The sequence below is a fragment of the Leptodactylus fuscus genome, chromosome 7 (assembly GCF_031893055.1).
Source record: "Leptodactylus fuscus isolate aLepFus1 chromosome 7, aLepFus1.hap2, whole genome shotgun sequence".
Lineage (NCBI taxonomy): Eukaryota > Metazoa > Chordata > Amphibia > Anura > Leptodactylidae > Leptodactylus > Leptodactylus fuscus.
This window is the reverse complement of record NC_134271.1, coordinates 133,246,538-133,262,011: the sequence shown is the minus strand read 5'-3', so window position 1 is coordinate 133,262,011 and position 15,474 is coordinate 133,246,538. Positions and strand designations below refer to the sequence as shown.

Sequence of the window (15,474 nt, the reverse complement as noted above, 5' to 3'; positions counted from 1 at the left end):
AGCCATTCTAAATTGATGTCCTGCCTGGTTGTTAGGATTTTAAAAAAACTGGGAAACCCCTTTATATGTGTATATATAGTTACATAGTAGATGAGGTTGGATGAAGACATCAAGTCCAACTTATAACCCTACAATCCCCTACAGAGGAACTAAAACCCCATGAGGCTCAGGCCAATCGCCCCATTTCAGGGGAAAAAATTCCTTCCCGACTCCAATCTGGCAGTCAGTATAAAACCTTGGATCAACGTATCCTTAAAATCTAGAATTCATAACCTGTAATATCGTTCTCCTCAAGAAAGGCATCCAGGCCCTCTTTGAACTTGTTTAATGAACCCACCATCACCACTTCCCGGGGCAGAGACTTCCAGAGCCTCACTGTTCTTACTGTGAAGAATCCCCTTCTATGTTGTTGGTGAAACCTCCTCTCCTCCAGACGTAGAGGATGTCCCCTTGTCACTGTCACTGACATTTGTACGTAAGAGCAACAAAATAAGATTACTGTGATTTTTTTCTCCAGAATACATAGGTTACAGATTTGTTGATGGACCTAATGACTGTTCTGGTCAGCTTGAAGAGCGACGCGGGAATACTTGGGGATCTGTTTGCAATATTGATACAGATATAAGAACAGCCAATGTCATTTGCAAAACACTTCAGTGTGGAGAAGCAGTGATACCATTACTAAATTCTACAACAAGACCTGGGCCAATATGGATGGAGCAAATTCAATGCATCGGTAATGAGTCCTCTTTGTTAGACTGTACAAGAATACCCGGCATTAAGAACAACTGCACTAAGGAATCTCCATTTTTTCAATGCACAGGTATTTAATACTATCATAGGACGTTATTATTAGATACATTAGTCAACAAGATTGTCATAGTACTACTTAACCCTGCTGTTCTGTTCGGGTCAATATGACCCAAAATGATTTTTGAGACCCTGCAGATTTTTTTTAATGAGGATTTGAAACTAGTGGTTCCTTGACTTTTCCTCATTTGTGGAGCTCTACATTTTTTTTTTTTTTTTTGTCTTTTTTTTTTGTTTACTTTTTGCTACACGCTGATTGTTACACTTGTACTGTTCGGGTCAATATGACCCGATAGCATTTTATACTGTTCTACAGGTCTCTGATTATTTCTGATTGCAAAAGTTATGTTTTTTTTATGTGTACTTCATCTCCAAATGGTGGTGGTTTCACTGTTCTTATCAGTAAGCAAGTAATTATCTAGTCTGTTTGTGAGAGAGGAGACTGGTTGTCTATCATTCAAAGGGTAAAAGTTTGTGGAATTGCGAAACCGGTCGCCACATATTTAGAGCTACAATGTGTCTTGAAAGGTTTCATGACATTTCGAGAGTACTACGGTTTGATTCTAAAACAGATAGAATGGAAAGAAGAGCTAAAGATAAACTAGCCCCTATTAGAAATGTTTGGAATCAATGGGTAGAGATTCTACCAAAATTGTATAACAGTGGTGAAAATGTAACTGTTGATGAGCAACTGGTGGCATTCCGAGGTAGGTGCCCATTCAGACAATATATACCAAGTAAGCCAGCAAAATATGGCATCAAGATCTGGACACTTACAACAGCAAAAGTTCATATGCTCTAAATGTTCAAGTGTATACAGGAAAAGCCCCTGATGAAAGACCTGAAAAAAATCAGGGTATGCGTGTGGTTCTAGATTTGACTCATGGACTAAAAGGACAAAATGTCACATGTGACAACTTGTTTACATCCTATCAACTAGGCCAAATGTTGAAGAAAAAACAACTTACCATGCTGGGTACTATGAGAAAAAACAAACCTGAACTACTGCAAGGTATCCTTAGCAAGAGAGAGGTGTACAGTTCAACTTTTTATTTTTCTGGAAATACAACTGTTGTTTCTTATGTTCCAAAAAAACCAAACAGGTAATTCTCCTGAGCACAATGCACCATGACAATGCCGTAAGTGATAGAGAAGACAGAAAGCCTGACATTATTTTGGATTATAATGCCACAAAGGGAGCAGTTGATACTTTAGACCAAATAATATCCACATATACATGCAAACGCAAAACCAATCGGTGGCCAATGATTTTATTTTATAACATACTGGACGTTTCTGCATACAATGCATTTGTCTTATGGAGAGAAATCGACCCCGGTTGGAACCGGAAATAAGCTGCATAAAAGAAGATTATTTCTTGAGGAATTGGGAGAATCCCTGGTGAGGCCATATATTGAGAGCAGAAAAGTGACCCCCAGAAGTGAGGGAGCAGCAGCCATTGTAAAAAGTGTCCAGCATGCTCAAGAAAGAGACTCCACATCCACGGCCTCCACCAGCACAGCTACCAGCAAAAAAAGGAAGAGATTGAGCTTCTGTCCATCTTCCTGTGACAATAAGACTAATCTGACATGTGCTGGATGTTCAAAATATCTGTGTAAAGGACATGTGTCTTATTATTGTGCTCAGTGTAAAAACGCATGGACATGTTCAGTTTTTCTTTTTTCTTTCTAAAATGGTTGAAGTTTTTATGATTTTTCATTTGTTGATTTATAAAATTTGTTTTCAAAAAGTTAAATTTCATGTTTTAGTAATAGTAATGTAAAGCTTCTTTATTATTTGTGTGCAGAATGCCAACAATCCAAGATAATTGCAAAAAGCCTGTGTAACCTTTTTATGAAAAAAAAAAAAAAAAAATTAAGTTTGAATTTAAATTTTTCTTTTGTTTATGATCAAACATGTTCACATACAGTATTTCAATGAAAAAAGTATTCAAATAAAACAATTAGAGTAGCTAAAAACCAAGAATTAATAGGTCGGGTCATATTGACCCGGGAACAGTACAAGTGTATAGCAAATGCGAACAGAACAGCAGGGTTAATAAAGTGAAACCTCTTCATAAGACCAGATCTTTGGGAAGTCAACCCATCATCCAGGCTAAGTTTCCTCTAATGAATGTTTGGGCCAACCTCGTGATATGCAAACTGTTCATCATCTTTGACAAAACTATGCCCCTGAAAGACCATTTTTTAATGCAATTTTTGGTGATCATTAGAGATGAGCGAACACTAAAGTGTCCGAGGTTCGAAATCCGATTCGAACAGCCGCACACTGTTCGACTGTTTGAACGGATTTCGAACCCCATTATAGTCTATGGGGGGAAATGCTCATTTCAGGGGTAGGCAACATTCGATAAAATTATACTTACCAAGTCCACGAGTGACGGTCGGGCTGGATTCTGCTTGAAGTCTTCTCCCGGTGCAGGGTCCCCACGTCCTTTTCCGGGTGGAATTCACTCTGCCTAGGCATCCGGCCTAGGCAGAGCCGATTGCGCATGCGCGTGCGGCTCTGCCCAGGCCCGACGCCTGAGCAGAGCTGACTGCGCACGTGCGTGTATGCGCGTGCATGCCCGCTCATGCGCAGTCGGCTCTGCCTAAGCTGGATGCCTAGGCAGATTGAAATCCACCCGGAAGAAGACGCGGGGACGCAGCGCGGAGAAGACTTCGGAAAGGTAAGAGAAAAACCAGCATTGATTGGCAGAATGTATAGCATTCTGCCAATCAATGCTGGTTCTGCATTGAACATTAAACTTCGAACAGCTAGTAGTGTTCGATAGCGTACGAGTATCTCGAATACCGTAGTATTTGATCGAACACCTACTCGATCAAACACTACTCACTCATCTCTAGTGATCATCTGAAATAAGTTGCATGTACAGTTTTGTGAGTTACATTACTAATGGGCTGTCAGGGATAAAAATATCTTTGTAATCTAAGCTACCTTACCAAAAATCTATATTTACCTAGATCACCATGTGACTGCCCCAGCCACATTTTCTGGTGACGTTCCATTTCCCAGTTTCCAGAAATGGAATGTCACCAATATTAACGTTTTCCTCTCAAATAATTCAAAACAGCATTTGAGAAATTTCTTAACCCTGTTCATGGAAATTGAAACAATATGGAGATGACATTTAGATATTTAATTTTTTCAATAATAAAAAAATCGGACATATTTGCGAACGGACACTAAGGGCCCCTTCACACGGATTATACGCTGGCTGATTCGGAATGTGTGAACGCCCCCTTAGGCCTGCCATGTACCCATACAGCAGATTGCGACCATAAAATGGAAAGAGTGCTATTTGGCTTTTGAAGGGCAGGTTTGTGAAGTGAACAACTTATAGCTGTGGATTTCTGCAGCTTCTGCAGAGTGACCATGGGCCTCTTGGCTGCTTCTCTGACCAGTACTCTCCTAGATGGACAGTCATGTCTTGGTAGGTTTTCAGTTGTAGAATACTTTTTCCATTTTTGGATGATGTATTGAACAATGCTTTTTGAGATGCTCAAAGTTTAGGATACATTTTTATAACCTAACACTGCTTTAAACTTTTCCACAACGTTATCTTTGATCTGTCTGGTGAGTTCCTTGGTCTTCATGATGCTGTTTGTTCACTAATGTTCTCTAACAAACCACTGAGACCTTCACAGAACAGGTGTATTTATACTGAGACTAAATTACACACAACTGGACTCTATTAACTCATTAAGTGACTTCTGAAGGCAATTGTGCTCACTGGATTTTATTTAGGGGTATCAGAATACAGGGGGCTAAAACTTTTGAACGTTACAATTTTCAGATTTTTATTTGATTCAAATTTTGAAAACCATGAATCATTTTCTTTCCACTTCACAATTATCTCCTACTTTGTGTTGGTTATCACATAAAATCTCAGTAAAATACATTTAAGTTTGTGGTTGTAAGGTGACAAAATGTGAAAAAGTTAAAGGGTCATGAATACTTTTACAAGCCACTGTATATACAGGTTAATGGGGTTGTCTGGCTGTTCCTTCATTCCAGACCCAGAAGTTCTGACTCCAGGTCACTTGATCAGAATCAGCCCTCTACACCTGGGTTTCACCACCGTTTCCCTCTTTTTATTTCATGTGACCCAAGGTCGGAACTTCTATATACTGCATAAAAACGTGAACATGAGTCTTCATCTTTGCTATTAACTGGTTATATGTATTCATTCATTCGTACATATGTTCATGTGTTTATTTAATAACACATAGATGATTGTTTCTTTGCAAAGACTTGAGGCTTACAAGAGGAGTCAGCGATTGTATAGGAAGAGTGGAAGTGTACTACAAAGGAGAATGGGGAGGAGTGCGTAAAATTCACAACCCTGACAATTTTGCCACTGTGGTCTGCAGACAGCTCAATTGTATCTCCGAAAGTGGAAATAATATTGTGATCAGCGCAGATAGATTTGGATTTGAACTCTGGACTGTATTATTTGAAGAAATGAAATGTACAGGAGAAGAATTATTCTTATCACAATGCAAATATGACTCTCAGCGTTATTTTTTTACTACTGATGAAATGTCCGGAGTGATCTGTTCAGGTAGGACTCCTATATTAAGACATTTTAACTTTAAGGCTAAAGCTCGACGCTGCATTTTACAGAACCTGCAAAGTGGATGGGATTCTGTCTACACACATCCATACATTGTAGGGGGCATTCGCACGATGTAATGCGGCGCTGATTCTGACCCGTAAACTCATGTCAGAGTCAGCGCTGCAAAACAGAATCCCTTTGACTTCAATGGGTTCCATTTAGCATACGTAACTTATTGGGTTAAAAATCCTCCCATTGATTTCAATGTGTTACGCGTGCTAAACGGAACTCATTGAAGTCAATGGGATTCTGTTTTGCAGCGCTGACTCTGACAAGAGTTTATGTTTCAGAATCAACGCCAATTTACATCGTGTGAACGGACCCTAAGACTGGACATCACAACAGCACCTCACTGATCTGAGGAAGGAAAAGTATCAGCTGTCCATTATTTTTATGCCCCTCCATGGGCCTATGATATACTCGGAGGCCTAAAGAGACCACAAAGTAAAAGAATGATACATGGTTGGGGAACCCCAAAAAGCTCAGTTTTGGTCAAACCACAAATTTTTGAAAAACTTGAAACAAACCTGGTTTGCTCATCCCTAATGGTGATTCCCTTTAGAAAGTCCATGCATGTGGGCTCTTAGGGCTCGTTCCCACAATATAACGCGGCGCTCATTCTGACATGTATACACGTGTCAGAGCCAGCGCTTCAAAACAAAATCCAATTGACTTCAATGGGTTCCGTCTTAGACGCGCTACACATTGAAATCAATTGGAGGCTTTTTAACCCATCGATTTCAATGTGTTATGCACGTCAAATGGAACCCATTGAAGTCATTGGGATTCTGTTTTGTATACGTGTCAGAATGAGCGTGGGAACGAGCCCTTACTTTACTCAACCAGTGCTTACACAACCCATTTTATTTTGCATAATTTTATTTTTATTAAGACACATCACATTCTGCAGTGCTCTAGAGATTTGTTGTCATCCCTGTCCCAAGTAGGGCACACAATCTACAAAAAATTAACAAAAATTATCAACATTTCATAAATGACAGCAATTGTTTCAAATTGTGTTTGTTGATATTTTATGATTATTCAGCTTATAGAGAATACAGATTGGTTGGTGGACCTGATAAATGCTCAGGACATTTAGAGGCACGCCATGGCGGTACTTGGGGATCTGTCTGTGAGATTGACTCAGATTTTAGAGTGGCCAATGTACTATGTAAGGAACTTCAATGTGGAGAAGCAGTGCCATCATTACTGACCTATACAAGAAGGCCTGGACCAATATGGACAGAGAAGATCCAGTGTGTTGGTAATGAGTCCAGATTATTGGACTGTCCTAGAATACATGAGAATACAGGACACTGTACCGAGCAACATGCTCCTGCTATTCACTGTAAAGGTATGCAGTACTTTGTTCAGGGAATGTCTACATTTATCTGATCTATCATGTGGTTAAGGATTCAAATGTGCCTTGTAACCAATTCAACACAATATTATGATATGCTAACTCTAGCTTTATACCAGCATTCGGGTTTCCATTTGTGGGGTCCCCTTGGAACCCCATGAATGAGAACCTAATCCACTACAAAAAAAAATGGTTACTCACAGAAACCCGTGGACCCCATAGACTATAATTTCTACCGGAAAAATGCGGAGAGAAAAGTCCTCATTGTAGGATTTTTCTCTCCACATTTTTATAGTGGAATGGGGAATGGAATCTCTAAGCGGAGATCAGGCTCATGTGTGAACCTAGCCTAGCAAAGCCTGGTTTATTAGCTAACAAACTTGGAGCCAGGACAGGGTTCAAGTCCTTAAAGCCAGTAGAGAAAGAGTCGAGCACACAATCAACAATTGTTATGTTTGGGAGATCCTTTCTATAATGCAGTCCAATCTATCGGTGACGTATCGTTCCAAGATAACAGACCTACATCATATATCAGATTGTGGGAAGAATTGAACATCCTGGCAGTGGTGCACTCTACAGGAATAGAGGCACTTTTTGTCTCTTTTGACATGATACGGCTAGGTTCACACCTGTGCCCGATCTCCGTTTGGGGATTCCAAGAAGGGAAACCCGAATGCAGATGTAAATCGAGCATAAGAAAAGGTGTAATTGACCCTCCTCCACTAACATTTTGTGATAACTTTTCACAAAACCGAACCATATTGAGTATAGCAGCCCAACCAAATTGGAGAACAGTTGAGTGTGGGTATATATGAAAGAAATAAAAATGCCCAACATTTGTTTTCCATTTATGTAGTCTCCCAAAACCAGAAGACCTAGGCCCCATGCCCCAAGCTTCTGCTGCCCCATTCATTTAATGGAATAGGACCTGTCCTTAGTTTTGTGGCCCAGATTGTGTAATTCACAGTCATATGTGGGCCAACAGAAATGAAGGGGTCAGTGTGCTATCTGGGAAAAACCTGGATAGCACACCTAACTACACCATGATTGTCTGCAAAGGGATCCAAAGCTGAGGCACCACGTTGCGGAAACGCTGCATTTTCTGTTGCAGATTTTGCTGAGTTTTTTGGAGCCAAACCTATTATTGGCTATAGAAAGAATGGAAAATTTCTAGGAAGCTCTTACACTTCCCCCTTCTGCTGAATCCACTCCTGGGTTTTGCTAAAAAAAAAAAAAAATGCTGCAAAATCTGCAACAAAAAAATAAAAATAAAACAAAACTAGAATACCCCTTTAATAAAATATGTCTGTCTCAATGAGTTTCACCCCTAAATCTTAATATGCAGTTGAGAATGTGGAAAAATTCAGTTGAAACTACATTTACCAGAGCCAAGAGCTCCAGTACTCAAATAACCGACAAGAGATGACACATGTGACTGGAGAATGTCTTGAACATTTTGCCAATCTGTTAGTGTCTCTCATATCACTACAAGGGTTGACATGGCTTTGCAGATGATCACTACATCAGTTGGGGAATCGTGACACTCCATTGCAAAGGTACCATCTGAAGCCTTTTTGACGTACGTGTGTGTCCTCACATGAATACTACCACACCTCCTTACTGCTAGGTCGGAATGGCCTAGATGGTGATCAGTTTGTCATAGTGACCATCCAGCTTCTCTCTATCTAATGATGCTTCCCCACTCAAAGCCTGTCAACTTTGCAACGACAAATTTGATTTTGTGGAATGTAAAACATGCTCAGCTCTCCAACAGACCTATGTTATACATTCTGATACAGTTTCTATTTGTTTTAGGCATATTCAATGGTTATAAATTTATTAATGGAGGTGAAAGCTGTTCGGGAAGAGTTGTTGTTCTACATGAAGGACAATGGATGGCTCTGTGCAAATCCTATTGGAATTTACAAGCAGCTAATGTTCTGTGCAGGCAAATGAATTGTGGAACTGTGTCCTCTCTTCCAGATGAAGGTTATTTTGAAAGCCACAATCTTACTGTCCCATACAGGTTTTATTGCACAGGTACCGAATATCACTTAGGGGACTGTAATACCACAGCCTTGGGAAATCACAAGTGTCCACCAAGGGACACTGCTAGTATTATATGCACAGGTAAGGATAATACTAAACATTGTCTTCTGGATGGAGGGTCACTTTAAGTTCCCCTAGTGTTGCTAGTTGACTGATAAAATTATATATTACAACCTTTCTGTGCTTAAAGGGTTTACCTAGGGATTGTGTAAAAACTTCCTCTAAATATTCAGAGGGTTCTGACTCTGGATCACCTGACTGATACCAGCATCTGGCCCTTGACTCACTCTTCTTCTTCCTCATCTCCCGTGTTCCCAGGTAGTTACTTTTACTGTAGTGGCTGGATTTGCTGTTATAATGATCTTGTGTGCCAGCCCCCATAGTACAGGGAACTACCTGAGAATATGGGAAAGGAGGTAAATCGACTTGGGAGCCAATGACTGTTTACGATCATGTAACCCAGAGTATAAACCTGCTCAGAAAATGGAGGAATGGCTGCAGTGGATCCCCAGAGGGAGGGTGTTTTACAGTCCTTGGATAACCCCTTTAAAAGGAAATTAATTTTATTGTTCTTTGCAGTTTTAAAATGAAGTACAGTGATGTATGTAAAAAAAAATCTTATATATCCACAGGGGAAAATGAGACAGTGAGGCTGATGGGTGGAGAGGATCACTGTGCAGGAAGACTGGAGATTCTCACACATAATAAGACATGGAGCAGAGCTGTCACTGACCAATGGAGCAGGAATGGGGCTCAGGTTGTGTGCAGAGAATTACATTGTGGTCATTTAGTTGATACATTTATTATCACAGCCCTGACAACAAGCAATGGCCATGTGTATCTCAGAGGGAATTGTCAGGGGAATGAGACCCGACTGACAGATTGTTCTGTTACTGAACCCTCTAAAATCAAGGCTCAGAATGGCCAGGAAATGGAAATAGAAGTCATTTGTTCCGGTATAGTAGAAAAATATTTATACAGCGCAATGTTGTGTTAAAAGAAAAATTCTAAATAGTTGACCTTGAAACATAAATGCTTAGCTTTACAAATTGGGAAGTCACTTTGCAGCTAAAAAGAATAAAATATATAAAAGGAAACATTTGTGCTCAACCATCTATCCTCAAAGAAAAAAGTAGTGATTCAGCATCCAGTCTAGTGTAGACTTAAAAGAATTTTATACTTTAATTGAGCCATTTAAAATTCCACAATCACAAGAAACCAGTAAAAAAATAGGAAAAAGACACAGCACTTACATGAAGACGATACCCCCAACAGAGATTCCACCGTAGTAAGTAAATATTGCTGTGTAATAATGGAAGGTGTAGTTTTTGTAGGTAGATATTTCTTATCTTACATATTCCCGTAATCCTACTTAATGGGGAAAGTCCATAGTAACAGTTTTTCGGTAACTCCGATATGTAAAGCAGGAGTGTATTTAAAATACTTATATTCAAATGGAACACGGTTAAATTCAAGTTTTTTTATGTGGTTTTTTATGTGTAATACATAATTGCATTGATGTATTGTGAAGTATATATGTTTTGTGGGTATGTTATTATGTTGAATGACAAGTGTGGCTAGACTACAATACAGCTGTAGCAGATACGGATTAATTAACACCTAACCTAGGAGAGGGATATAAAGCCACATTTCTCATTCAGTCTTTACTTCGCCATGAGGAAGGGGCTTTGACCCTGAAACGCGTAGGCGGCTAAAGTTTTTTTCGTGTAACCATTGTCCTATGTAACCCAAGTATCGTCTTCATGTAAGTGCTGTGTCTTTTTTTCCTATTTTTTTTACTGATTTCTTGTGATTGTGGAATTTTAAATGGCTCAATTAAAGTATAAAATTCTTTTAAGTCTACACTAGACTGGATGCTGAATCACTACTTTTTTCTGGGACTGTCTAACGATACCTGTACCGGCAGGGTTTTAGTTTTTCGTGCATCAGTGCTAGTATATTACACAATGGGATCACACAAAACACCAAGGCTGTGATATACAATTTTTTCAGTATCTATCCTCAAAGACCAAACATAGCGTCTTCTATTACACGTTCTGTCTTCTAGAAGAATCCTCTAAATTTCTATGTGATTCAACATGCTCTAGTGTCAACTAGAGATGAGTGAGTAGTATTTGATCGAGTACCATTCGCTATTTGCATGAAAAAATTTGATGCAGAACCAGCGTTGATTGGCCAAATGCTATACAGTCAGCCAATCAACGCTGGTTCTTCTCCTGCCTTTAGAAGACTTCTCCGCGCAGTGTCCCCACGGCGCCTTCCAGCTCTGAATTCACTCTGCCAGGCATAGGGCCTGGGCAGAACCGACTGCGCATGCCCGTGCTACAAGAAAATGGCCGTTTTGTACTACTCCCCAATCTACACCATCTACCCTCCATGCTTCTTTCAGCAAGATGGCTCCTCCCTCTGTAGGGTGAGCTCTTCTCCAAGCGCTGTGCACACAGTTGCCGATAACTCACCTCTACTGTGCAATCACGCATGCGCAGTAGAGGTGGGTCATCGATGGAGGAGAAGAGCATGCACAGAATGAATCAGTACAGGAGGAGGGTCCGTTTCGCAGGAAGAAGAGAGGAGGGTAAGTATTAAAATGTAGGTCGGGGGTTGTTTGGCTGAGTAGGTAGGAAGGGCGGGATAGTTAGAGAGACAGGTAAGGGGTGTATGGTAGGGAGGAAGAGAGGAAGGAAAGAGAGAGGAAGGGGGGAGTGAGGAAGGAGTGATGAAGAAAGAGGGAGTAAGGTGAGACGATTAGTGAAGAAGTTACATAGCAGGAAGAAGAAGCAGGTAAACAAATGCAGGAGATACCAGGAGCTCTCAGAGACATCCAGAAATCATTCAATACACAGCTAAAGGTATATGGGTGCATTTATTAACCCATTAATAGCTCTAACAGACAATTTTTTGAAAAAACATTTTTTTTTGCCCAAAAAACATGTTAAGTCTTTTACGCTTATCCTATGGTAGATAAGAGCAATGGACTTTTAGAATAGAAATATGAATTTAGCCTCAATCTCCTATTATGGAGTTTGATGGATCCTGGTTTCACATAAGTATCATAATTTAAATTAACAATAATTTTATGATATTTTCAATAAATGATGCCCTATCTTTTTGTTTTACAGAAAGTAAGCAATTAAAACTGGTAAATGGTCCGGGCCAATGTGCCGGCAGAGTGGAGATTTATCATGATGGAAGATGGGGGACCATCTGTGATGACTCCTGGGATAAAGCAGATGCAGATGTGGTGTGTAAGCAGCTGGGTTGTGGTTATGCTGTCAATGCTACAACTGAAGCCTATTATGGGAAAGGAACTGGAGACATCTGGCTGGATGATGTAGAATGTGTAGGGAATGAGACGCACATCTGGGACTGTCCTAAAAAGCAGTATGGTGACCATAACTGTGCTCATAAAGAAGATGCAGGTGTCATATGCTCAGGTGAGAAAGTTATCTAGGACACAATTTGATCATAATGATATGAATTTCAAGAACTAGCTGATGAATAGATTAGTGAAGACACTTTGAGAGCATTATGGCAGTGCTTGAATTAGCTTATTTTCCACATAGTATACTCTACTTGATAAGGTCAAAGCTGTGTTTATGACTAATTGACCAAGAATCCTGGGTGACTGTCATCGTCCTAATTAATTAGGCTGAGCGCCAGGCGGTGAAGAAGTCACCCCACTCTATATGTTGGTATTAGTTCCTCTCTCAGCTGAGGAATGTGTGCTGATGCACTTTTATTAAAACAGCATTTAAATAGCAGCAGAGAAAGGAAGAGAGATAACAACAACATAAGATTTCATATTCATTCCTGATTGGCATGATACATCTCAATCAAACAGAAAAAGTTTAAGCAGTTCAAATATATAGCCAGCAAGCCAAGCATTTGTTTTTCTTGCACCTATCATGGATGCAGGCGCCATCTTATCATATAACATTATACCAGTTTCAACGCATAAGCAACTATATCTAGCATTCAGCTTTTAAGGATAACAATGTTTTTCATACATTACATGTAGAGATGAGCGAGTAGTATTCGATCGAGTACTACAGAATTCGACATACTCGTACTCGATTGAGTACCACTCGCTATTCGAATGTAAAAATTTGATGTAGAACCAGCGTTGATTGGCCAAATGCTATACAGTCGGTCAATCAACGCTGGTTCTTCTCCTACCTTTAGAAGTCTCCACGCAGCGTCCATGCGGCGTCTTCTGGCTCTGAATTCACTCTGCTAGGCATCGGGCCTGGGCAGAGCCGACTGCGCATGCCCGCGCTGCAAGAAAATGGCCGCTTTGACTGTAAGCGGCCATTTTCTTGTAGTGCGGGCATGCGCAGTCGACTCTGCCCAGGCCCGATGCCTGGTAGAGTGAATTCAGAGCTGGAAGATGCCGCGGGGAAACTGCACGGAGAAGACTTCTCGGAGAATCCAGCCCGACCCTCACTCGTGGACTTGGTAGGTTCAATTTGATCAAATGTTGCCTACCCCTGAAACGAGAATTTTTCCCCCATAGAGTATAATAGGATTCGATATTCGATTCGAGTATCGAATATTGAGTATTTACCTACTCGCTCATCTCTATTTAGGAATAAAAAAAAACATTTGTTGTCAAAAGTAAGCCGCCATTGTACAGACACATTCTATCACCATGATCTTGGCACTGAGTGCTATAAGATAATCGGGCTGGTTTTACAATGTTTTTCATGTTGAGAGACTCCCTTGAACACAGCATGTACTATTTGATGAATACTCCCCATTCACTGCTATAACATCCAGCTCCAGGAGTTGCCTGTACAGCTGATCTGTCTAGAGTCCGGGAGTTGGTTGTACTATGAACATTATAAAAGGACAATTTTTCATTCAAAAATGTAATTCTTCTTCTTGTCATTGTCATCATTTAAAATACATTTTTATTATTTTTGTATTATTTTTGCAGATTTTATGGATATCCGTCTGGTTGGTGGCCCGCACAAATGTGAAGGGCAACTAGAAATCTATCATAATGGAATTTGGGGCTCAGTATGTAGTAATATCATGACAGATAATTCAGTCTCTCTTATCTGCCAACACCTCAATTGTGGTTTAGGTGGATATGTGGAGACCATAAAAACGTATGGCACCGGAAAGTGGCCCTATTGGATAGATCATATTAATTGCACCAGGCATAACAAAATGCTACTGGAATGTCCATCATCACCTTGGAATATGAACTCTTGTTTTCATGCAGAACTTACAGTACTGCAATGTAAGTAACTGTTTTTACCTTGCATATCCCTTCCATCATTCCCAATACTGGATCAACGTGTTTAAGAACTCTCAATGCTAATACTTTACACCTTAAGGGTGCGTTCACACAATGTAAAATAGAGCGGAAGCTGGCATGTATATACGGGTGTCAGCATTTTGCGCGCTGAAAAAGATCCCATTAATTTCAATGGGAGTTACGAGCATATGCGCCGCTTTATATTGCGCCTGTAATTTTGTGGCCGCAAAATTACAGGTGCAACATAACGCGGCGTATACGCTCGTAACTCCCATTGAAATCAATGGAATATTTTTCAGCGCGCAAAATGCTGACACCCGTATACGTGCCAGCTTGTGCTCCATTTTACATTGTGTGAACGCACCCTAATATACACATCAAAGTGGACATTTTCATCATGGCAAGGGTGCTCCCAACACACCATTTAGTATATGCATGGTGATAGAATATGCAATTACAGTAAGTTCTCATTCATGAAGAAGGGTGAAAGGAAAACATGCTCTAGCTCTACCTTTTGGAAAGTAGCACCCTAAATATCAATGCATGGTTTTATAAGAAACCTAGTGTAATTGCTTGCAACTCAAGCCAAACTGAGGCGAGAATGCTTTATTTATTCATAGGTTTTATTATGTGTTTTGATTTTTAGGCAATAGAAGTGGATCACCAGTTCAGCAAAGCTGCCCAATATCCTCTCCATGTTCAGGTTAGGACAATTTCTTTCACAATATGTACCTGGATCAAAGTGATATGTAGAATTTTTTATATTCACACTCCCTGCTATGTATGCTATTTCTTACTGTAAAACCCATTAAATTCAACTTACTTTCTAAAAAGTTGAAATTCCTCTTTTCTCATACATTCTATTGTACTAGTATAAGGCGCAAAGGCACAGTCTTAAGCATTCACAGCTGTCAGCTCTTGAAGTTACTGTTAGATTCCAGACTGTAGTAGGATACCATTAGGAATGGGGACAATTGGAACATAGTAACATGGCAGATGATTTGGGATGAAGAGACTGGTTTATCAAGTCCAACCTATAACTGTATAGTATTGATCCAGAGGAAGGCAAAAAAAATTAAAATTCTCGATGGAGAAAAAAATCCTTCCCACTTCCAAATCCAGCAATCGGTAAAAGACCCTGGATTTACAATGTCTTTACCAACAATTAGTGATGAGCGAACACCAAAATGTTCGAGGTTCAAAATCAGATTCGAACAGTCGCTTACTGTTCGACTTTTCAAACAGGTTTCAAACCCCATTATAGTCTATGGGGAACAGATACTCGTTAAGGGGGAAACCCAAATCCATCTCTGGACGGTCACCAAGTCCACT

The 15,474-nt window shown here is 40.1% G+C and overlaps 1 protein-coding gene across 1 annotated transcript in view; it reads left to right on the top strand.

The window, feature by feature from the left end:
- Window positions 1–15,474, top strand: part of LOC142214521 (scavenger receptor cysteine-rich type 1 protein M130-like) — a 75,246-nt gene that overhangs the window by 40,838 nt on the left and 18,934 nt on the right. The window contains exons 12-17 of the mRNA XM_075283470.1: window positions 5,367–5,395; window positions 6,495–6,803; window positions 8,625–8,939; window positions 9,491–9,814; window positions 11,999–12,313; window positions 13,816–14,124. Of these exons, the coding sequence (XP_075139571.1) occupies window positions 5,367–5,395; window positions 6,495–6,803; window positions 8,625–8,939; window positions 9,491–9,814; window positions 11,999–12,313; window positions 13,816–14,124 (1,601 nt within the window). The remainder of the gene's footprint in view (window positions 1–5,366; window positions 5,396–6,494; window positions 6,804–8,624; window positions 8,940–9,490; window positions 9,815–11,998; window positions 12,314–13,815; window positions 14,125–15,474) is intronic.